The 26,211-nt window shown below is 35.6% G+C and overlaps 1 protein-coding gene across 4 annotated transcripts in view; it reads left to right on the forward strand.

The window, feature by feature from the left end:
- Positions 1-21,245, forward strand: part of NLGN1 (neuroligin 1) — a 724,630-nt gene extending 703,385 nt beyond the window's left edge. For all 4 annotated transcript variants that reach the window (XM_082458950.1, XM_082458952.1, XM_082458951.1 and 1 more), the window contains 3 exons: positions 13,386-13,598; positions 17,034-17,823; positions 18,626-21,245. In XM_082458950.1, the coding sequence (XP_082315076.1) occupies positions 13,386-13,598; positions 17,034-17,823; positions 18,626-19,448 (1,826 nt within the window). In that variant the 3' untranslated portion in view covers positions 19,449-21,245. The remainder of the gene's footprint in view (positions 1-13,385; positions 13,599-17,033; positions 17,824-18,625) is intronic.
- Positions 21,246-26,211: the final 4,966 nt, after the last annotated feature.

Here is a 26,211-nt window from a genome sequence, read left to right on the forward strand (position 1 = left end):
ATACATGAGCCAGTGACATAATCCTTGACAAAACTGTAATTTTGAATTTTGTAAGTTTGCCTTAAATTTAAAAGTAATAATTTTTTCATGGTCTTGTAGTCATGAGTCAAGTAAGTTAAATAATTGAATACAAATGTAAAGTTACAGCTAGAGTGATCTGAAACGATTCTGCTGTTAAGGACATGACAGCTGAGTCGATATTAGAGAGAACTTTAAATGAATACTTCATTCAATAGCAAGGTATAAAGAATACTGCCAATGCACATAAGTTGGACAATTAGCAAACTGTGTCTCTTTCAAGGTAGCAATTTATTTAACTTTCTTCATTTTGTGCCCTTAGCTGAGCCACAAAGTTTTGTTTGGATATAGAACCAAAAATCAAAGAATTCATGCAAGCATATACTATCACTTTAACAAGTCTAAACAGATATGATTTTATTAGTTGGCTGGCCTTAATAAAGGCAGGGTCTATTTATTAAATTGGTCTAATATAAAACTCATAGTGGCTCTCTGAATTCACTCTAATGATCAGGTGTTTTTAGTTGGAGAGATAGATATATGATAGATAGATAGATAGATAGATAGATAGATAGATAGATAGATAGACAGATAGATGATAGATAACTACAGCATACACATGAAATAGAAATCAAGAGTGAGGGAAATTCAGTACTGAAGAGTAGCTTGGACATTCCAAGCCTAGGACACAATCTTTTACCCAATGATTTATTCCATATGACTTAGTGCAATTTTGGAATTGAATTGATTTTGTTTTTTAAGATGCTACAAGATTTCTTTAAACTATATATAAAGTATAGATTGCTCTATGTATAAAGAGATAATTGACATGATTTACAGTATTGTTGTATAAACACACAACTATTTGACCAATCTACCAGAGTGGTTTAAAATATGCTACTAAAACTGGAATTATAGAGGAGATACTACATTTAGTCATTGTAGAGATAATTTATTACTATGTTTTTTTTACATGCTATGTGTTGAAAGATGGTTATCAGTAAGTCAATTTTTGTGTGAATGTAGAGATTCATTTGAATGTAACTGGACTGATTCAATATTATCTCAAGAGGAATTAAATACAAATCCTGGATTTTGCACCAAGTGTCATAAGCTTTATTTAGAAATCAAATTTTGATCTGAATATATGTGTGATATAGAATTATAGGTAATAAACTACCTAGGGTGTATTCTCATGCACTCAGTCACTCTCTCTTGCTCTCTCTCTCTCTCTCTCTCACACACACACACACACACACACACTCATATCTCCTTTATCCTTCAAGACTCCTTTCTATCTAATGCACAGTAACCCTTCCATAATGCTGTTTTCAGGGTTCATGCCATCAGCCTATCTTTATAGATCAAAACATTTGTAACATATTCCTTCAGGAATTTAAACTAATGGTTCTGTCTTATACCAAAATTCACTTAATAGCAAATAAAATTAAAAGAGTTCCTTGTCATGTTGTTTTGTATTTTAATATGCTTTCATTTATATGAGTATTGCATATTTATGACATTGTTTTATGTAAGAAGATATCATGAAAATTTCTTTAAATGGTTATATAGATTCAATAAAAGGTAATGAGTATAAAGAGAAAGATATGTTTATTTGGAACCTATTTTTAAAAACTCCCATCTCAAGAATGATTTCATATTTCCAGGATTATACACACACACACACACACACACACACACACAGACGCACACGCACATGATAGACTAGACATTGTGCTTTTGTTTCCTAGCATTTTTGGTCTTGTAGGAAAAAAAGAACTAATCATATGCATTTATTAGTGTTTTTCAAAATTATTCAGGAAGATTTGACTTCATCTATTGCTTCCCACAATGATCCTAAAGAATTTCTGGTTCATATATTCATTTTAAGTATAGATTGACTTATTCAGTTGATAGAGATTATTATCACAGTCTGGTTTTCAAAAATGTAATTGACTTCCTGGTTTTTTAAAATTAATTAGAGGTATATTTTAAATTGAATAAAATCATTTTTATCACAAACATTGACCTATTATGTTGAGTTTCTATAATGGATCTTCAATAAGAGAATAAATCTAATTTTTAAAATTAATTAGTTCTGTAAACTTGGCCTCCCAACTCGATTTTAATTGAGGTTTCTTTTTATTAATTTTTACATTTCCCCCTTTTGATGAAGATCCTTCTATTAAAACATTGCTGATCAAGAGTTAGGTTTTCCAGTTTCAGTGGCTTTTTGTACCTCAATGACAAAAAGTATCTTTCTTGGGTATAGTGTCTCATGTTGGAGGGAAAGTACACAGATTGAAAACCTATTGAGGTCACATCTGAGTAACCAAGAGAGGTAGGAAAGAGAACCCTCAGGCACTTCTTATCTGAAGTCCATATGTTATCAAGATCATAGACATTGGAGATCATCTGAAGCATTATGTCATCAAACGTTTGGCAGTCAAACTTCCTACAGACCTGGTCCAGATATCTTCGGAAATCTGTCTTATCAGATGTTGTCTGCTTCAATTCTGGTTAATCTTTACATTCAGGTCATTAGATGATGTGCAGGTCCAGTCAGGGTTCAGTGCTTTATTTAGGGGAGTCATGTAAATACGAGAGTCCAATCCCTGGCGTTTGGCTGCAGAAAACTTGGTTAGTAGTACCTGATAGGGGCCTTGCCAGTGAGGTTTAAGAGAGTCCTTATGGAGGTGTCTTTCTAAACAGATGAAATCTCCAGGTTACAAGGTGTGATGCTTAGGTCCTCATCTCCTAAGAGCACACTGTGAAAAGATTGCTCTACTAAAACATGATTTTTTTTTTTAATAGAAGCAATTAGGCTTTGCAATATTAGAGTATCTCTCATTTATTAGTTGTGGATCAAAAGAGGCAGAAGCCAAGTCCTTTGACTTGTGGCACCCTGCGACTATCTCAAAGGGTAAGAGTTTATGAGTTACAAAAGAGGTGGATCTGAGACTTAGAAGGACCAACAGCAAAGCTTTTGGCCAAAATATTTGGAGGGCCTCTACAAATTTTGCCAATTGAGTATTAATGCCGTTAGTGTGTTCAACTAAACCAGAGGATTAAGGGTGGTAAGCACAGTGAAAGTGTTGTAAAACTAGCCAAACAGTGCCGACTTGTCAAAGTACCTGACCAGTAAAGTGGGTTCCTCAATCATTATGAAGCTTGAAAGGAGTTCCCAAGGTAGGAATAATCTTTTCCAAAAGGACTTTAGCCACAGAAGAGGCAGTAGCCTGTCACAAGGAAAGGCTTCAGTCAAGTATGAAACATACAGACCATGACTAAAACATATTTATACCCATGAGATGGAGGAAGTTGTATGAAATCCATTTGCCAGACCTCAAGTCATCAAGGCCACTAGGCAGTCTAAAATGTCCAGGAACAGTAAGAACAGGTTTCCCTGGATTGTACTTTGCACAAGTGGGATAAGTGAGGTAGGCACTTTTTGTAGCTTTGTTAATGTTTTCCCACCAATATTGATTCATGAATGCTGTCATTTTGTCAGTAGACCAATGTTTAATGCATGCACAGTGGTTAGGAGTGGAAATTTTAGAGTCTCCAGTAGGACTGGGTTGTTATTTGGTCCAAACCAAAGTTTTCTCTTTTTATCAAATCTACACCTGTTGTATTTTCACAATTCTATAATTGAATTTCCAACAATTGTTGAGGATTTTGTTTTCTGAGGCCAATTGTTTGGGCCTTTCTAGCCACTTGTTCTAAATCATCATTTGGGGAAATATCCCTCCAGGCCATGCTAGCAGTTTGGCTGCTGTTGGTTCCTTTAAGGGCAGCATTCCTTGTGGAAAGGTCATAAAGGTGATTTCCCTTAGCTTCAAGAGAGTCAAAGTTAGAATGCCCCAGGATCTTAATAATAACTAAAGCAGCAGGTAAAAATATTTCATCCAATAATTCCTGAACATAGGGGCCATTTTTATTTCTGCTGGAAGTAAGGAAGCCACGTTGCTTTCACAACATTCCAAAATCGTGAGCTGCTCTGAAAGCCTATCTACTATCAGTATAAATATTATACTTGGCTAAAGTTTTGCCCTTGGCTAAAGCACAAGCCCACGTAAGAGCATATAAATCAGCCTGTTGGGCTAAAGTAGCCATACGTAAAGGTGCTGTCTCAACACTATCAAAAGGAGTTACAGTAGCACACCCAGAACAGCACATTGTTACCTTTTAAATAAGAAACATCAGTGAACCATGAGAAGTCAATATTACCCAAAAGAATTTCCTGTAGATCATCAGGAGTCAGGAGGTGGTACAACAGCATTAAGCAGTCATGAGGGACCTCATCAGAGACAGAGGGGAGAAGAGTAGCAGGGTTAAGGTTGTTACAATGTAGAAGAGTTATGTGAGGAGCAGTTAAAAAAAGAATTTCATAAGAGATGAGGTGGCTGACAAAGAAATACTGAGTGTGATGAGAGTTTAGGAGGGCTTCCACTGTGTGGTGTACAAAAACAGTTAAAGGGGATCCCACAACAATTTTCTCAGTGGCTGTAACCAAACCAGCAGGGGCCATAATGACTCTAAGGCAAGGGGGTATCCCTGTGCCACAGGGTCCATTTGCTGGCTATAACACCCTATGAGTCAATGGTGGTTCCCATGTTTATGGGTGAGTACCCCAAGGCATTCCCTTTCTTTTTATATACAAAAAAAGAAAAAGAGAATCTGATAATTGGGATTGCCAAGAGCACTTGATTCATCAAACTCTTCTTTAAGGCCTCAAAGGCTATGTCATCCAGTTTTTCCAATAAAATTAGGTCAAATTTGTTACCACTGAGTAAAACATACAGAGATTTGGCCATAATAGAGAAATTTGGAATCCAGTTTTGGCAGTAACCGACTAGCTTAAGAAAACCTCAGAGTTGGTGCTTAGTTTTGGGTTTTGGGAAATTTAAGACACTGTGAAGTCTATCTGGATCTAGATATAGTCTTCCTTGGGGACCTTATGTCCCTTTAAGGCTAAAAGCTTTAGCAAGTGGATGTTGCCTTCCTGTGAGGAAGCTTGAGGACAGCAAAAAAGCAAATCATCCACATATTGCAACAAAGTAGAACCTCTAAGGAACTTTATGTCATCCAGATCAGCCTTCAGGACTGGTAAGAAATACGAAGAACTCTCAACAAAACCATCAGACATTATTGTCTAGGTGAATTGTTTTCTTTCCACGTGAAGGCAAAAAGTTATTGGCTAGCTTCAACAACTGGAATACTAAAGAATGCACTGCATAAATCAATTACAGTAAAGAATTTGCTTCCAGTGGGAATGGAGGTTAGTAGAGCATTAAGGTTAAGAATAACAGGGTGTCAAGGGATAACAATTTGTTTATTACTCGGAGGTCCTAGACAAACTTCTACCTTCAGCCCTTAGGTTTTCTCATCAGTAAAATGGGAGTGTTACATGGTCTAGTACAAGGGAAAATGAGGCCTTGAGCCTTGTAACCTTCTATTATGGGATTCATGCCTTCTTTACTTGTAGGGTATTGATTAATCCTGGGAAAAGGTTTTGAGGGATCTATTTGAATCTTGATAACAGGTGCGCTGTGGATTTGCCAACATCACTTGGAGATCTTGCCCATAAGGAAAATGGTAGCTGATTTAATAGGGCCAAAGATCAGTGTTTCCAGAATCAGTTCTAGTATCATCAGAGACAGAACAAATAAAAGATGTCAAAGGGTAATTTAATTCTACTGGTAGTTTACTTTGATGACTACTGTAAAGTTCTAGAATTGTCTCCCCCTTTGGGGAGAGAGAAATTCTGGCATGATACTTCTCTAAGAAGTCTTGGCCTAATATATGGATAGGAGCAGAGGAACTAAGGAGCAGGATATATATCTCTCAAAGGGCCTAAACGAAAGGGAATGGATTCAGAGACAGGAATCTCTTGAGGTTCAACCCCACTATTTGAACTTTTTGGAACTCCAAAGCAGAGCTGCTTTATAGTAGTGGGGTTGAGCATGGAGAGTGTGACTTTGCTGTCACTTAGGACTGGAAGAGATTCATCCCCAATTTGGAGAAATTTTTCTCCAAGCTGATCAAGAGGGAGGGTAGGGAAGAGCCCCTGTAGTTCCTTGGAGCCCCGTCATTGAGAATTGGGGGGAACTTAGAAAGGGAGGCTGGAAGACTGAAGGCACCTACAGCACTTAAATTTATAACAATCTCTTTTCCAATTTCCTGGCTCTTTTCAATAATAGCAGAAACCAGGACAGTTTTGGTTTTGTTTAGGGGCCTTCATTTGCTGGAATTGAAGATTAAGAATTTTGATGGTTTTCCTTTTAGCTGACCCATCTAAAGTGAGTGAGAGCTGCCTTGTCAGATTAACTAAATCGGGAGTGGACATGGTTTCCCATTCCATCCTGATTCTTTTCATTAGAAGGGAAAGGTCTCTGTGCATCCCATTCATAAACATAGAGTTAAAAGCTATCAGGGTAGAATCAACATCCGAAGGAAGACCAGAATTTTCTCTAAAAATAATCTGAAGTCGATTGTAATAGTCATGAACAGTTTCATCATATTTTTGTATGCAAGCCTGAATTTTATCCAATCAACAGGCTTTGGAAAGTCCCTAGGAATTGCCTGATGAAGTCACCAGTGATTTCCTGAGCCTGATCAGATATAAGTTAGCAGGCTGGTCTCTCAGTTGATTCTAGAATTCAGGATTTTCCCAATTAGCAGTTTTCATCCAGTACTGGGTCTGGCCTTCACCAACAAGCATATGAACTAGATGATATGAATCAGAGAAACCAGGCTGATAAGTCTGAATGACTATATTAAATTCCTCGGTAATTCTGAGAGGATCTTTGGTTACTTTGGGAAAATCTTTGCCTATGGGTGGGCTGAGTTTCAGGGAAAAAAGGGAAGTTTGGCAAGAGAATTAATATGGAGGAATTGAGGATATAGAGGATGTGTAGGTGATATAGAGGGGAAGTAGGAAGATGGCACCAGAGGCAGGGTATGAGACACAGAAGCCAGAGAAGGAGAATGAAGCTTCAGAAGCAATTTTATCTTTCTTTAATTGTTTGCCTCAGTTAATCTTAAAACTTTTATTTTGCAAAGAGGCAATTTTAGACTCCTGATAACATTTGGAAGCTTCAAAATACCAATTGCAATAGGTATTACATTCAGTTTTTGGAAATTTTAGAGCTATGGTTGCCCAATTCAGTTTCAAGAAAAGTAAGTTTGAGGATTTAAAAAGCTTCCCATAATGGTCATTGATATTCTAAATCACCTTTCGTTAGGTTGGTCCATTAGTTAGAAAGGTACCTGAGGAAGGACCATAGATTTTTGGGTTTTCTTGTTTGTTTTTTTTATTTTATATTTTTATTTTCTTTCCACACACACACACTATATTTTATTTTTACAAGCGATAAATAAACTGACACCAAGCATTGTAAATGGATGACCACAACAAAAGCAACAATGATTGCAATTACCAAACACGAAACACACTCATACTATGTCATAATATTGACATTCAGTCCAGTAATCCTCCACTGTAACAGCTCCTTTACTTTGCAGTGAAAATTGATTTGTATATTTTTTGCCTCTGTTGTCAATTGCATTATTATGAACTTTCATCAAATCTTTAACTGTGGTCATTTTTAAGTCTTTTGTCATTTACAAACAGTTCTGGGTGTACTCTGATGCTTTTGCAAATATGTTGCTATAAAAAGGTTTCATCTTCAAGGAATTCATGGAAAAGACTCTGACAAGTACAGGTTTCTGGTAACTGACTATACTGCTGAACTGAATGAATAAGCATTTTCTGAACTCTAATGGAAAGCTGATGAATTCATAAAAGTGCTAACAAAAGATCAAGATGAAAAAAAAATTAATTACATGGAACTGAGTGAACTGATGAGGATGATTATAATTTTTGTGACTTTCTGTTTGAATAAGAGGACCATAGTTTTAAAACATAAAATTGGTCAAGGTCCCTATAACTGGGGCATACTCAAAATGTTTAGTTAACTGGGATCCCATCCCCAGAGGTTTCTACCTAGAGAAAAAGAATCATTTTCAAACAGCCTAAACAGCTCAAGCAACTCAAAGAGCTCAAACAGCCTGCAGGCCTAATACCAGCCAGTTCAAAAGGAACAGTCTAGTCCAGAGGGAGCCAAGCCAAAGTCTGCTCAGTACAGCTTTAATGGAGCAGCCCAATTTGAAGGGAGTCAGGCTGAAGGCTTAATAGTGCAGTGCCAATAGAACACCCCTATTACAAAAGGAATTGGGTCAAAGGCTGAACTGGCACAGTTCTAAAGAAACAGCCCCTGTTCCTGAAGGATGGACCAAAAGCTAGGCAATTCCAGGACAAACAGCCAGCACCGTTCCAAAAGGAATCCTGCCAAAGGTGAGCACAGTTCCAATTCAAAAAGCCCAATTTCAAAAATCAGGCAGAAGTGCCAAACAAGTACTCGCATACAGAACAAAGTCTTAGCCAGAGGACAAAGCCTTAAAATAGATCCGCAATAAGATAGACTCATCCACCGGAGGGCAGACAGCAGAAGAAAGAAGAATTACAATCCTGCCTGTGGAACAAAAACCACATTCACAGAAAGATAGGAAAGATGAAAAGGCAGAGGGCTATGTACTAGATGAAGGAACAAGATAAAACCCCAGATAAACAACTAAATGAAGTGGAGATAGGAAACCTTCCAGAAAAAGAATTCAGAATAATGATAGTAAAGATGATCCAGGACCTTGGAAAAAGAATGGAGGCAAAGATCAAGAACATGCAGGAAATGTTTAACAAAGATGTAGAAGAATTAAAGAACAAACAAACAGAGATGAACAACACAATAACTGAAATGAAAAATATACTAGAAGGAATCAAGCAGAATAACTGAGACAGAAGAATGGATAAGTGGACCTGGAAGACAGAATGGTGGAGTTCACCGCTGCAGAACAGAAATCATAAAGATCAGAGCAGAAATAAATGAAATAGAAACAAAGAAAACAATAGCAAAGATCAATAAAACTAAAAGCTGGTTCTTTGAGAAGGTAAACAAAATTGATAACGCATTAGGCAGACTCATCAAGAAAAAGAGGGAGAGGACTCAAATCAATAAAATTAGAAATGAAAAAGGAGAAGTTACAACAGACACTGCAGAAATACAAAGCATCCTAAGAGACTACTACAAGCAACTCTATGCCAATAAAATGGACAACCTGGAAGAAATGGACAAATTCTTAGAAAGGTATAACCTTCCAAGACTGAACCAGGAAGAAATCGAAAATATGAACAGACCAATCAAAAGTAATGAAATTGAAACTGTGGTTAAAAATCTTCCAACAAACAAAAGTCCAGGACCAGATGGCTTCACAGGTGAATTCTATCAAACATTTAGAGAAGAGCTAACACCCATCCTTCTCAAACTCTTCTAAAAAATTGCAGAGGAAGGAACACTCCCAAACTCATTCTATGAGGCCAACATCACCCTGATACCAAAACCAGACAAAGATACTAGAAAAAAAGAAAATTACAGACCAATATCACTGATGAATATAGATGCAAAAATCCTCAACAAAATACTAGCAAACAGAATCCAACAACACATTAAAAGGATCATACACCATGATCAAGTGAGATTTACCCCAGGGATGCAAGGATTCTTCAATATACGCAAATCAATCAATGTGATACACCATATTAACAAACTGAAGAATAAAAACCATATGATCATCTCAATAGATGCAGAAAAAGCTTTGACAAAATTCAATACCCATTTATGATAAAAAAAAAAAAACTCTCCAGAAAATGGGCATTGGGGAAACCTACCTCAACATAATAAAGGGCATATATGACAAACCCACAACAAACATCATTCTCAATGGTGAAAACTGAAAGCATTTCCTCTAAGATCAGGAACAAGACAAGGATGTCCACTCTCGCCACTGTTATTCAACATAGCTTTGGAAGTCCTAGCCATGACAATCAGAGAAGAAAAAGAAATGAAAGGAATACAAATTGGAAAAGAAGAAGAAAAACTGTCACTGTTTGCAGATGACATGATACTATACATAGAGAATCCTAAAGATGCCACCAGAAAACTACTAGAGCTAATCAATGAATTTGGTAAAGTTGCAGGATACAAAATTAATGCACAGAAATCTCTTCCATTCCTATACACTAATGATGAAATATCTAAAAGAGAAATTAAGGAAACACTCCCATTTACCAGTGCAACAAAAAGAATAAAATACCTAGGAATAAACCTACCTAGGGAGACAAAAGACCTGTATGCAGAAAACTATAAGACACTGTTGAAAGAAATTAAAGATGATACCAACAGATGGAGAGATATACCATGTTCTTGGATTGGAAGAATCAATGTTGTGAAAATGACTATACTACCCAAAGCAATCTACAGATTCAATGCAATCCCTATCAAATTACCAATGGCATTTTTTACAGAACAAGAACAAAAAATCTTAAAATTTGTATGAAGACACAAAAAACCCCAAATAGCCAAAGCAGTCTTGAGGGAAAAAAGTGGAGCTGGAGAAATCAGACTCCCTGACATCAGACTATACCACAAAGCTACAGTAATCAAGACAACATGGTACTGGCACAAAAACAGAAACAGATCAATGGAACAAGATACAAGACCCAGAGATAAATCCACGCACCTATGGTCAACTAATCTATGACAAAGGAGGCAAGGATATACAATGGAGAAAAGACAGTCTCTTCAATAAGTGGTGCTGGGAAAACTGGACAGCTACATGTAAAAAATGAAATTAGAACACTCTCTAACACCATACACAAAAATAAACTCAAAATGGATTCGAGACCTAAATGTAAGACCGGACACTATAAAACTCTTAGAGGAAAACATAGGAAGAACACTCTTGGACATAAATCACAGCAAGATCTTTTTTGATCCACCTCCTAGAGTAATGGGAATAGAAACAAAAATAAATGGGACCTAATAAAACTTCAAAGCTTTTGCACAGCAAAGGAAACCATAAGTAAGACAAAAAGACAACCCTCAGAATGAGAGAAAATATTTGCAAATGAATCAACGGACAAAGAATTAATCTCTAAAATATATAAACAGCTCATGCAGCTCAATATTAAAAAAACAAACAACCCAATCCAAAAATGGGCAGAAGACCTAAATAGACATTTCTCCAAAGAGGACATACAGATGGACAAGAAGCACATGAACAGCTGCTCAACATCACTAATTATGAGAAAAATGCAAATCAAAACTACAATGAGGTATCACCTCACGCCAGTTAGAATGGGCATCATCAGAAAACCTAGAAGCAACAAATGCTGGAGAGGGTGTGGAGAAAAGGGAACCCTCTTGCATTGTTGGTGGGAATGTAAATTGATACAGCTACTATGGAGAACAGTATGGAGAGTCCTTAAAAAACTAAAAATAGAATTATCATATGACCCAGCAATCCCACTACTGGGCATATACCCAGAGAAAACCATAATTCAAAAAGACACATGCACCCCAATCTTCATTGCCACACTATTTACAATAGCCAGGTCATGTAAGCAACCTAGATGCCCATCGATAGACAAATGGATAAAGAAGATGTGGTACATAGATACAATGGAATATTAGCCACAAAAAGGAATGAAATTGTGTCATTTGTAGAGATGTGGATGGATCTAGAGACTGTCATACAGAGTGAAGTAAGTCAGAAAGAGAAAAACAAATATTGCATATTAATGCATATATGTGGAACCTAGAAAAATGGTACAGATGAACCAGTTTGCAGGGCAGAAATTGAGACACAGATGTAGAGAACAAATGTATGGACACCAAGGGGGGAAAGCGGCGTGGGGGTGGGGGTGGGGGTGTGCTGAATTGGGCGATTGGGATTGACATGTATACACTGATGTGTATAAAATGGATGACTAATAAGAAACTGCTGAATAAAAAAATAAATAAAATAAAATTCAAAAAAAAAAAAAGATCCCCAGTAAAACCTGGAGGGCTTCAAAATGCAAATAGGGCAGACACTTGAGTGGAGAAAGACTTACTCTTAAATTCCAGGGTTGGCGAGAAAAGCAGTGGGCAACAACAGGCTCAATGAGGGTATCACACTTGTTTGCCACCAACCTGGAAGTCGTCAAGGGTCTTCTCTGGATCCCCGTGCAGGCTATCAAAAGGTTGACCTAAAACAAAGAGACTGCCAGCTATTTCTGCAGTAAAAATGGGTTTGTTTGGGATCAACAAAGAATTGCTGTTTGGGGTCTACAACCATGGCAAGCCACATGCAAGTCCCCCCACAGCAAGGAGAGGAGAACTTTTTTAAAAGGGGGAAAAGGAAGCTGGGAGGGCTGTAATAAACAAAGAGCCCATTGGAAGAATTGAGAGTTTGAAGTAGAGTGGCTTTTCACTGGCTGAGTTGTGAGAGTCTCTCATTGGCTGAGCTCTTGCCAGGCAAGGAAAGTTTTTGTTCTTCCTGCTGAGCTCTGCTATTGTCATAGGGCATGAGAGCTTCCCTTTCTGACCTCCCAATTCTATTTTAATTGAGGTTTATTTTGATTAATTTTAGACTGTTCTTCTCCTTTTTTCTTCAATTGCCTTTTCCACTCTGTCAGTTTAGATCTTTGTAACGTCTCACCACCTCCATTCTTTCTATTATTCAACATATATTTCTTTTCATTATTAAATTCACTATAAAATGGAGCTTTGAGTATGGGAGAAATATGAATCTCAACTTTTCAAAACTCTGCAAATATTCTACACTGTTTTCTAGTTGAGCAGATCTCCTCAGTTTAGCATTTAGGACGTTCTAAAATGTAACCTCAAATTACGTCAGGTACAGTGATTCTTAACCATGGGGCATCATCAATAAAAATGTGCATACACCTATATATGCAAATAATTGCATATAATTTTATGCACGAGTCTTGGAAAAATACCCCTGCTCTCTACCGTCATATCCTGCCACTCTGCCACACATACCTTAAATTCCAACCATATTAGACCACGAGCAACTTGAGGACTGACAGTATTTACGCAAAAACACATTCTCATACACCCCATGATACCATCCCAAATATCTCCACCAGGTAACTTGGCCCTTAGAATATCCCCCTTGAGGTCTTTCAGAATGTTTTCATTCTCTTTATCTGCTCCCTGTTACCTGTTACCTGGATAACTTGGGAACATTTGGGGAAGATAAATGTCATTTTTCAGATTTTAGTCTCTGCTATTCTTCCTAAAGTAAATTATGTTATTCTGGTGGGAAGTAATTTTTTACTAAAGAACTTGGATTGTACTCATCTTGATGAATACAGGCTTCAATTGTATTTAAATTTGATGTCTATTTGATTCATGTCAACTCAAAAGGTTGTTCTTTGATGTCTTTTTATTTCTGTTTTCCAGGTTTCTTGAGCACAGGGGATCAGGCTGCGAAAGGAAACTATGGACTCCTTGATCTCATACAGGCTTTAAGATGGACTAGTGAGAATATTGGATTCTTTGGTGGTGACCCCTTAAGAATCACTGTTTTTGGATCTGGTGCTGGGGGTTCATGTGTCAATCTGCTGACTTTATCCCATTATTCTGAAGGTAACCGTTGGAGCAATTCAACCAAAGGTATTATGCAGGTTGCAAATTTTGACAATTTTGGTGTCTGCATGCCACGACCATCAGTAGTATGTGATGCTCTGTATATATTTCTCTGTTTAAACTAAGTGTTAGGTTGAACTCAATAACTGTTTAAAACTTTGTTTCTTCAGCTTCTCTATGCATGTTGAAATTTTTGTCAAACTCTTTTCTTTGTCTCCTGTGGAGCTTGGTATGGATGCCCTTTCAAACACACTTCAGAATAATTAGCATTACAGTACTTTCCTCTCCTCCAAAGGGTGATTTTGGGGAAAATCAAAGATGTTCACAGTTCTGTTATTTCTGTTTATTCAGTAATCAAAATCAAAGACAAGGGTTTTTTTTTTCATTATTTTTTTAATGCAAGGCTTGTATATAATCTATTTTCTAGATAGTAGATGTTTTAAACCCTTTACTAGTATGAAGATAATACGGAAGCAGTCGTAAGCTAGTTTGTCTGGAAACGTGATTTTCACTTGTTGTCTGAGTAGAGAATGGACGTTTGATTATTTTGCATGCGTGATCCAAAATTGTCAAAGCATCAAGGTCACTAGTAGAGCTTTTGATTAAAAAGAAAAATATGTTTGAATTTGTGCTTTTTCTATTTTCAACTCCAAAAGTGTTAATTTTTTTTTCCCCTGAAGCCTGGCAAAGCAGCATGGAGCACTGAGGCTGCTTAAATCCATGAAATATTGTTCTTGTCTCCATTTTCTGGCCTTGGCATCCTTTTTCCAAAATGCCTGCCCAAGGCTTATCATGCTGGTCTTTATGGACTCCCATTTTACCATGAGTTTAGTCACCCATTCTTATAGCATTATTAACTTGAAATATCCACAAGAACAGAGGTGTTTTGTTGGAGAAGTCTGTAAAACAAATACTTTCTCTCCATTATACATACACAATAGGCAGGAAAATAGAGAATATACATCAGCATAGACCATCTTGTATTTTCTGCTTTTCCATCGTCATTTTATATATATTAAGAAAGTATACACTGTCAATTCTTAAGAAGCTTAAGAATGAAGCTTCTTAATTTGTAAGACTGAGTTTTATGATATGAGCACCAGACATAGAATATTTGTTTTTGGTATCAAAGACACATTAATGTGGAATTTCAAAATAACAGTCATTAAATGAGTTTGTATATTTGGAGGATCATATATTATTATAGACTTAATTTATAGACATAGTTTATGTAACATCTCATTTGTATTAGTAAAGTTCTGAACCGAGATGACAAAATGACACATGTGTGAGAACTCTTTCAATTGTATAGAGATTTTGGTCTGCAGTGAAATGACTTATTTTGAAATAACAAACTTCGTTGCTGTTGTTTTTCTTAATTGAACAGATTAGATTGTTCTAGCCTGAGGACTATACTAACGCCAGTACTTATCTAGGATAACATTGGACAATCTGTTCAGACTTCTTAGGATCATTTGGTCTCAAATGCTCTTTGCGCTGATTTTTTCTAAAACTTTTTCTAAATGTAAAGTGAACATGGGCACCAAAGCCATTTTCAGCCAGTATAACACTAGCATTGCATAAAGAGATGAATCAATTAGTTCATCAGCTAGCATTGCTATTCATCAACTCATAATGTGGTAAACAGTGGCAAATGGCTATGCAAACAATTGAAAATACAGCATTCCATCACACTCTTCAAGGAAATCTGTCCATGCCTGGCTAGATGAATGGACTTACGTTTGATCTACTCATAAGTTTATCTCTATTAACGAAGCTGCCTGAATTGACCAGGAGATGCTCAGAAGAGGTCTTGAAATCATCAGGCTAATTTTACCTCCATTGCAGACACAGACTTTAAGGTCTGGGGACTTCCCAGAGCTGCAACAATGCTCAGGCCCGTATCTATCAGGAGTCAACCACACATAACAAGCACTCTCGCTGACAGTAGAATATGTGGTTTTTCCCAGTATCATCTAGATGGCATATTTCAGACTATATCAAATGTGATGTGTATGGTCCTTAAAACCTTTTTTGGTATATTTAATTAATGTCATTAAGTCCCTAAAATGGGAAAGAATCTTATAGAAATCTTATTTTAGCTATAAAGTTTTTAAGCAGTACAATATTTCTCTGAGCAAATGTTGACAAACACATAGCCTATATAATTTTTTTAAATTATTTGTATTTATATTATTTGCTTTGGCAAACTTTGCTCTAGCAAACTGAAAATATGTTCATAAAGATGTCAGAAACCAAAACAAATTTAAATTAGTATTGTTTGACTTTTTGAATATTTTTATAATTATCTAGGAACATATTACAGACATTTTGAATACATATATGTGTTTGGAGAAAAAATGAAAACTTTGCTTCTAATTCAGTCATTACTTTAACACCGTTGTGAAAGAGTTCTTACACATTAACACATATGAATGATTGAGCATGTGTTTGAATAACTGAACTACAAAGCTGTATTTGGAAATTGACAATAAATGTAATTTTTTTAATAAAATAGATAAATTATATTTTTAAAACAAGAATTTTATTAGAGAATACCTTAATAAGTAAAGTTCATTTATAAATTTGAATGGTATGCAGCTCTTATCAAGCTGCATATGGGACCATGATTTATAATTCTTAAATGTAATTAAGTGAAAAGCAGTGGACCATGTACTTTTCATCTTTTATGATAAAATATAGCAGTGCACATTCAACAGTGGAAAAAGTTAAATCACCCCCCCCCCACTAAATCCTTCTGCTGATGGCTTTTTCTTTAACCTAGTGAAAAGACTTCAAATGTTATAACTTCTTCTGAAAGATGAATATTCAGCATACTATGTCTGACATAAAGAGCTGGAAAGAGTATGTCTAAAGTGATATTCTGTTTCGTGTGCCTTTAGGGCCATCCCCAGGGTATTAGCAAATTCCCAGCCCCAGTAGTTATGTGAGGTCTGAACAATTTTTTTTCAGATAAAATCTGATTAAAACAAACACACAGAGCCATTTTGAAGGAAGATGCTTGCAGCCAAATTGGAGGAAATATCCTCAAAAGACAATACAAAGTCTGATGATGAGTTAAAGGGGAGAGAGTTAGCTGCATCTGGTTGGCTATGATAACAGCATAGGTGTTTACATGCTGAGCAAATAAATATTTGGGCCTTTTTGCCACAAGTATTTCCACACTCTCCTTCTCTCCTTGCTTACTGCCTTTTTGAGACATTGCACAATTTAGATCTCTTGATCCCAAAGTAGTTGCTACTCAAAGCAGATGACTTAGGTCCACCTCTCAAATTCATTATACCCTGGGGATGACTTTATGTACCTTCTCTTAAGCAAAACTGTCTCTATCTCCCTGTTTCTTGAGTCATATCTGGGACATGTCTCAAATATCAGATTTTATTGTTTTACCACAACATTATTCAAAGGTCATCTGAAACTCTTTGTTGTTTTTTCCTATAGGACTTTTTCAACGAGCAATAGCTCAAAGTGGAACTGCCCTTTCCAGCTGGGCTGTTAGTTTCCAACCTGCAAAATATGCTAGAATGTTGGCCACAAAAGTTGGTTGCAATGTTTCAGATACAGTAGAGTTAGTGGAATGCCTACAGAAGAAGCCTTACAAAGAACTTGTTGACCAAGATATTCAACCAGCACGATACCACATAGCCTTTGGACCTGTGATTGATGGTGATGTAATACCAGATGATCCTCAGATATTGATGGAGCAAGGAGAGTTTCTCAACTATGATATAATGTTAGGAGTTAACCAAGGGGAAGGGTTAAAATTTGTTGAAAATATAGTAGATAGCGATGACGGTATCTCCGCTAGTGATTTTGACTTTGCTGTTTCTAATTTTGTTGATAACTTATATGGATACCCTGAAGGCAAAGATGTTTTGAGAGAAACCATTAAATTCATGTATACTGACTGGGCTGACCGTCATAACCCTGAAACCAGAAGGAAGACATTATTAGCTTTGTTTACGGACCATCAGTGGGTGGCACCAGCTGTAGCTACAGCAGATCTTCACTCAAACTTTGGTTCACCCACATATTTCTATGCCTTTTACCATCATTGCCAAACAGATCAGGTTCCAGCTTGGGCTGATGCAGCTCATGGTGATGAGGTTCCCTACGTACTAGGAATCCCCATGATTGGACCTACAGAGTTATTTCCTTGCAATTTCTCCAAAAATGATGTGATGCTGAGTGCAGTCGTAATGACATACTGGACAAATTTTGCTAAAACTGGGTATGTACCTAAGGAATGAAGTTTGCTATAATTTAATTAAAATATCCTCTTAAGCACTTAAAAAATACGTATTTTGTGTCCAAATGATTTAATTTAATAGATTAATACCAACGATACATTAAGTTCCTTTATTCAAAATTTATATTTGTGGTGTTTCAAAAAAATCACTGCTTTATTCTTCCTTTGTAAAGTTTATTAAGACAGTCATACCTTTATTGCATTACTCAATAATTAAATTTATCTTGTTTTTTTAATTACACAGGACTTCTTATTATTGTTATTCAATAGTGACAAATATTTTATAAAGATTTTTCAATTTACAGTACTGTATGCCTTTTGATCCTCCCAACTACCTTGTGAGGTGAGCAGCTCAGATACTATAATCCCATTTTAGAGAAAAGGGACGTTAGGCTACGAGAGCTTTACCTAGATATTCATATGTTTAGCGTACAGCAGCATCAGGACTCAAATCCTCACCTGCCAATTCCAAATGCCAGGTTTTTTCCAATGCTGTCTCTGCTAGCTTGCCTATGAGACAACTCATACGTACACGAATTTTTAAATCTTTGGGTATATAGCAGCCCGTGGGTAGAGAGAACAAGAATGTGAGATTTACTTATACTACATTATCATCCAACAACCTGCCTGAGCTGGGATTGATATTTCTAAATTGACCCAAGTTATGTTAAAACACAGTCTAAAGCCTGGCTGAGTTCACCCTCTTCAATTAGATGTTAAACCAGTATTATTTTGATTTTTAAAAGAATAAAACAATTTTTTTCTCATAATTTCTCTTTTCTAGTGACCCAAATCAACCAGTCCCTCAAGACACAAAATTCATCCATACCAAACCCAACCGCTTTGAAGAAGTAGCATGGACCAGATATTCCCAGAAAGACCAACTTTATCTCCATATTGGATTAAAACCAAGAGTTAAAGAACATTACAGAGCCAATAAAGTAAACCTCTGGTTGGAGCTGGTACCTCATCTGCATAATCTCAATGACATTTCTCAGTATACCTCGACAACAACTAAAGTGCCATCAACTGACATCACTTTCAGACCTACGAGAAAAAATTCTGTATCTGTCACATCAGCCTTTCCCACTGCCAAGCAGGATGATCCCAAACAACAACCGAGTCCATTTTCAGTGGATCAAAGGGACTACTCAACAGAGCTGAGCGTCACTATTGCAGTTGGAGCATCGCTGCTGTTTCTGAACATCTTGGCCTTTGCAGCCCTGTACTACAAAAAGGATAAGAGGAGACATGATGTTCACAGGAGATGCAGCCCTCAGCGCACGACTACGAATGACCTGACCCACGCACAAGAAGAGGAGATCATGTCCCTCCAAATGAAGCACACCGATTTGGATCATGAATGTGAGTCCATCCATCCACATGAGGTGGTTCTTCGGACCGCCTGCCCCCCAGATTACACACTAGCTATGAGGAGGTCACCTGATGATGTTCCCTTAATGACACCCAACACCATTACAATGATTCCCAACACTATACCAGGGATTCAACCCTTACACACATTCAATACATTTACCGGAGGACAGAACAATACTCTGCCCCATCCTCATCCCCACCCCCACTCACATTCAACAACCAGGGTATAGCCAGATAAGAGAAGCAAACTCTATTTTTTTTGATGGATTGCAGTAAAAGATTACTGAAGATTCCTTGGCTTTCAACCTACAAGACGCTTACTATTTAAATAAGGAGGAATATTATGTGAATATACATATCAAGAACTTTGGGGGATTTGAAAAAAACATGAATTGTACATATATACACAAATCAACTTGAAAAACGAATTTCAATTGCTTGAAGCAATTGTTCTGAATGATACTTTTTCATTCACATTCAAGAATTAATTTTTTGAAGATTTATGTTACATGATGGAATTAGGCATGTGGAACACCAAACAGGAAAGAACTATGTCTGAAATATAAAATATAAAAAATTAAAAAAACAACCATGAATATGCACAAGGGACACACCAATGGAATGTCAGATAATTTTCACCAGTTTTTATTTGGAGCTGTTTTATTGTGTAGACCATATTTACATATTTGGATAAGTACACAAAGCACCAATGCTGTTAATGGCCTTAGCGGAGGCTCATGCTGAAATTTGCCAGTAAAACAACGAAGTTTAAAGACTGGCAGGTACAACATTATCACATAAGTGCTGTCAGTATAAAGTTGTGGGGATAAAGGAAACTGGATATTTTTAGCACGATGTGCATGATAATTTATATGCTTGGTGGCTGTGCTGCTGATTAAGCCGTAATTAAAATTCTTCTCATCCCATTGGAGTTTTTAATAGAAGCTTCCTCCATCAATTGGCAGAACCTCAAGAAGATTTTAAGGGGCAGAAGTAATTACAATAAAATAATTCACAGTAGTTTTGATAATAGACGGAATTAGTTATGAAAGGTATTTGAAGAAACTATAGGTATAGTGGTGAATACTCGCTGATATGAATCCCAGAAAAAAAATTCCTATGTTTTTAATATTCTTTTCATTCCCATCTAAGTACTTCATGGAAATATAACCCTAACTGGACATGTGTTACAGGATCTATACTTTGCTGTGGTTTTTGTTACTCTGTATTTTGTTCTTTTTGGTAAGGTGAAGTGTGTCCAAAGAGTTACTTACTAGTCTTTTATGATATAAGGATGCCCCAAATTACCACTCTGATTACAGCTCTCAGTTCATTGATTTACTCATGTTGCATGACAAAATGTTTACTAATAATAACTCAGTATAGAGTTATGTCCCTTCTCACATCACTTATCTTTCTCACTGAGGTTCATTCACTGGAATTTATTCACGCAATCTCAGTAGAGTGCAACGTAGATGCAAAACCTAGAAGGAGAGTCAACACCTGGAGGATTTTAGTCTTACACATGCGTGTGATTTTAAATGAATATTCTAAGACCACAGGAAACTCTTCATCCCCCTGTTGTTTACCAGTAACAGTATATCACAGACCTTTCCAAATGTTTGTATATGTAATCAGATGTACATTTGTATTAAAAAAAATTGAGATGGACTTAAAGAGCACATCCTGATAAATACTTTCTCTCTTACCTGTACTATATTTCTATTAGACTAAAGTTATGTGATTTTTTTTTACATTTTTTCAGATGACTAGCAATTTTGATAGTTTGTAAGATAATGCAAAGAACTTTCTCTGACAAACTAACTGCAGTAACAGAAACCTTTCTTTTCAGTTACTCTTTTTCAAGAATGAAAGCTTATTATACAAAAAAACTTGTATACTACTTGATGGAAACAACTTTGTACATCTTGGCCATGTCACTGGTCATTGCGTGAAATAAAGATAATAATGACTATTAGTCCAATGCTAAGAGACATGATCTTTGCTCATTAAAGAGCTAAAATGTTTATTGCTGTTTTGTCTTTTTTTAAAAAACAAGAACAACAACAACAACAGGAAAAGAAACATGACTGTCTCAGAGAGTCATTTTTCTAGACAAGTCAGGTTTTTGAAGACATATAGGTAACTTCTACAGAAAACACACCGTGTATTTAAAGGCAAGTCTCATCTAAGATGAAACTGATGAAACTTTAATATTTTGAATTTTTAAGCCCAGGAACTCATGAAAAAATATTAGCTTTGTATTTTTAAATACCTCTTATGTGAAAGTGGTGTGGAAATAAAATGTGCCAATTGTTTTCAGTTAGAAACAGAGGTTCCAATTCTGATCATCAAGGAACAGATCTATTGGAAATAAATGTGCAATATTCATGAAATAGAATAGCTAGTTTCACAATATAGGGGTGATTAAATTATCATAAAGTAGTGGTTAGAAAGTTATCCTTCTAAGAAAATTTTAAAGTGCTGAGCAAGACATTAAGCTAACACTAAAGATAAAAATCTTCTCTTTCAAGGAATTTGTTTACTTATAATTCCCCCTCCCAATTATTAACTATCAGTAAAATGTAGATATTGCTCCGTAACTTCAAATAAAAATCTGTTAGACGCAAAAAGTCTTCAAAATCCAGAGCAGTCTACATGCAGTTTTTGCCTGATTGGTTATGCTTTTAGACTGTGAACTGCCAATGTAAACAAATAAAAAGAATTGTTTAACATCTGAAATATTGTTTAATCAGAAAACTTTTACTGTATTGATTAAACAAAAGATAAAAACAGAAATAGAAATGACAACAAAATAAGATATAAATGAAATCTTTCATATGCATTACTTCACTTAGCAAAACCATTCTATTATATTTTAATGATGGCCATATTTATATCTATCTACCTATCTGTTGCTCTAAACTTATCTATTACTCTATCCACATAGCTATACCATAACAGACATCTATTTTATACTAATTGAGGAAAATGATTTAGGAAAACAAAGCATAGCCCTATTTTTTTTTAAATTAATGTAGCATCAACTTTGTGGAAGATAAAGCAGCTCTGTTTTATTACTGTTTCAGGTCGTGATGAAGTCATTATGAATGAGTGTTAGTTGCTAGTTTTATAATTACAACAGCTAGTTTTCTGAATGTAAAATGATGTCCCACAATAAATAGAACATTAAGAACTGTTTTTAAAGCTGAAACATAAATTTTAAATGCAAGAAATATTTTGAATAATGGTATGAAATTTTACCCAATATGTTTAAAGTGTATTTATTTAGATGATAATTTTCTTTAGAAAAAAATTTGCAAAATTAAAAGAATATTTCTGTCATCACTTATTACTTCAGATTTTCCTGCCTCTGATGAAACTGCAAATAGTCAAGGCTGCTTACAATTTATATAAACATTAAGCCAAAATTGACTTTATTTCATTGTCTTGCTAGTATACAAAATTCTTGCCAAATGTTTACCAACAGATTAATGTTGTTTTAGAGGATGGCATTAGCGATATAAGAGTGACAGATCTCATAGTTTTAAATTTTTATTGAATATGTTGACTGTGAAAAAAATCTAGTTGACTGCTACAGACATATCATGAGTTTCATTATTAACTTTAGGAAATTGGAAAGTCATTTGCTAAAGCATTAAAAATACCCAATTTGAATCTGGAGAGATCATGCTAATAGCTCAAAGTAGAAAATCTGAGTAAAGTATAGATTATTTCATTCTTCATTTCAAATTTAAAAGTTGACCATAATAATGCTTTAATTCAATTTTTTTATCTGTATAACATAAAAACAGCAACAAAATTTTTTAAAACAATCAACCATACGTAATATTAAAGAAGAAAACAAGGATGGCACTAATCTTCTTACAGAAAAGAAATACCAAAACTCAATTGTTTTATCTATAACATATTATTCTCAGTTATTTCACCTGTTGGCATACTTATACTGACACATGTTAATGTAATGAAAGGATTCAGAGAATGTGGTTTTGTGTTCCAGCTTTAAAGACACTACTACATAGAAATTACTGGGATTCTTTTCTTTGGCGAGTTTCACAGAAATATTTTCATAGGGCAAAATGATGAATGGAATTCTTAAGAAGCTGTCAAATATGGTGGCAGTCCTTTGATATTTGTTTTCTTCTGTGTTATTGGTTCAAAGTACTGGCCTTTCCCTTCATTTCTAGTAATTAGTTGTTATAGACTATCACCTTTTAATGTGAGTGAAAATTAGATAATTTGGTTATACATGTGAAACATGCTCCCAAATAAATTCAATTAATGGGCACTTCCCTGATGAGATTTTGTTATCATTCATTTAATTATCTTGTCAAGCTTTTTGTTACAACAATTGTTTTGGCTTTTTAGTCAACAAACTAAGGGAATTTCTCCAACAGCCTTATACCTCTCCTGCACTTGATATAACAGCATACACTTCAAATTTCCATCAGAAGTCTCTAAAGAAATTTCCTACTGATGTGAAACATTTGGTAACCAACTTGATTGTTTTTCATAAGCATTCTGATTTGCTTTTATTCTGGCACTTTGCTGTATTTGTATGCAGGCCAGAAACCAGTTCCATTTGAAAAGGGTTGTAGCATCTACAGACTGGAATAACCATGTGCAGGGCATAAGTGCCTTTCTTTCTAGGATTTTATTTACGAACATTATTGTCTTTTTTTAATTTGCAGATCCTAATAATTCAATTTAAAAGTTATAATAGGGTGACCATGTTATAAGTTAACAATAAGAAAATTTTATTTAGAAAGGTCTTTTCTTGCATTTAGTTTGATTTTTGTATGTTATCAAATGGGTCCAAATGACTTCTGGAAAAGAGCAAGGTGAATTTTTGAAAAGCAACAATTATTTAGGCATTTGATTTAATGGTACGTGTGGAAACTTAAATCTCTAGCAAACTTAAACTTTTTTGCCAAATAAGTAATTGTAATGTAAAAGAAATCTGAAGTTGTTAGGGACAATCAAATCAGACAGGTATATAATTTTATCTAGTCAACCATCATATATACCATGTGGTATATATAGCCTATGAACTATATAGTTTGTAGGATATTTACGATGGCCCTTTCAGACTCATATATTTCCAAATGACATTGTATACCTCCCTACATATGTATTAATGTGATAGAATTTAGTCCTCTATGAAAAGTCAAGCCAAAGTGCTAGCAGTTTTGTGTTGAAATGAATGATGACAATTAGAGCTTTAAAGAAATTTGTAAAAGTACAGTAACAAAAAATCAGCAGATGAAATTAAAGCAGAGGAACTATTTTTGAATGCCGTTTCCAGAATTGATATCTATATTAGATGGTGTGTTTAAAAGGATTTTAATGTTTTTGATTCATCCTTCTCTGCACTCGTATCATTTAGCAAATTAATGGGACATATGTCATGTTTTTTGTAACAAAAGGCCATTGGGTTGTCATGATTCAGTTTGTGTTTGGACATCCATGGATTTCATTAAAAACAGGTTTATTATCACAAATAAATATTGCCATGTTTTCCAAGTTGTGTTGACCATTTTTAAACTCAGAAATAATTTCATCTCTGTTTGACACACACAAAAACATTTCCAAGATAAATGTTCCCTTGCAACTTCTTTCTTTTGCCCACACTTGTGCTGACAGTTCTGATTTGATGGAAACAATGATATTTTATGGTCTGTTCACCTCTTGGTGAAGGCAGGGAAAGAATTTGGAGAGTAAAGTTTGGGAACTTGGATACAGTTGTTACACAGCTTGTCAGAAAAGAGAGAGGAAAGCAGGAGGAGGAAGAGAAAATGAAAAAGGGAAGGAGTGAGGAAAGAGGGAGAAAGAAAGGAAGAAAAACTCAATTTTTAATTAATGACTTCTTGCCTCCAAATAGTTTTGTTGTTTTTTTTAAACAGAGATATACGACATTTACTTAAAAAGAGCACAAAGGGATTTAAATAAATCCCTTTAAACCATAATCTATTGTCCTTAGAGAACAAGATTCATAATATTTAGGAAGAGGCACAAAATTTAATCGTTGATACAAGTCTTTGTCAAATTGTGTCACTAGAAACAAACAAAAATAAAATCTAGAGATATATATTTCTAGTTTTGTACAATCTAATCAATAATGATCTTTGTAGGGAAGACTAAGTGAAGTGTGGACATCTCTCATCTCTCATCTATCATCCAAGATAAGAGTACAGTAAACAATTAGGACTTCGTAGAATTTCCCCATGCATGGTCTAAAGACCAATATTTTCAAACTGCTAAATCGAATTGTCATTGCCTTGCTGGTCTCTGTGACCACATATAGCCATCAGTACCAAATAAACAAACAGTTCAAAAACACATTCTAAGAGTTTCACTTTCCACAAAAGGATTTTGATATTTAGTAGGATTTCATGTTGTTTTATATGATTACACTTTTACACTTCCTTACAGGTTACAGAATGTTATTTTTGAGTTCAAAAGAAATGTTCCAAATATATTCTATAAATGTTCATATGAAAGCAATATTTTCTACTGGAGTGCCATAATCTGAAGTACTTTCTCTACTGTCCCCATCCTGGAGAGTTGCCTTGAATCTCCCCTTAAACACTCCTATTTCTCTCATGAAAACACTCAGCTTCACGCTCAGAGCTGACTTCCTCTGCACTGCCAGAGATCTCCCCACCAGTTCCTGCAGCTTCCATTCCCATGCCTTCTCCCATTATTATTTATGCCTCCTTCTTCAAGGATGTAGAATTTGTGGGGAAAGTCTTAAGGTGAATTAAATAAATGGTGCTTTGGGCAGGTTGGAAGCTAGTGATCACCCATCAAGCAATGAGAGGAATTAGCCATCCATTCACTCAACAAGTGGCGCCCAACGTGTGCCAGACAATGTACTGAGTGTTAGACACATGAGCCAACTCTGTGATTTACCCAATAACAATTATTGCCACACTAGGAATAGTTTTAAACACTTAAACTACTCAGATCACC

Source organism: Balaenoptera physalus, assembly GCF_965194825.1.
Source record: "Balaenoptera physalus genome assembly, chromosome: 4".
Taxonomy (NCBI): Eukaryota; Metazoa; Chordata; class Mammalia; order Artiodactyla; family Balaenopteridae; genus Balaenoptera; species Balaenoptera physalus.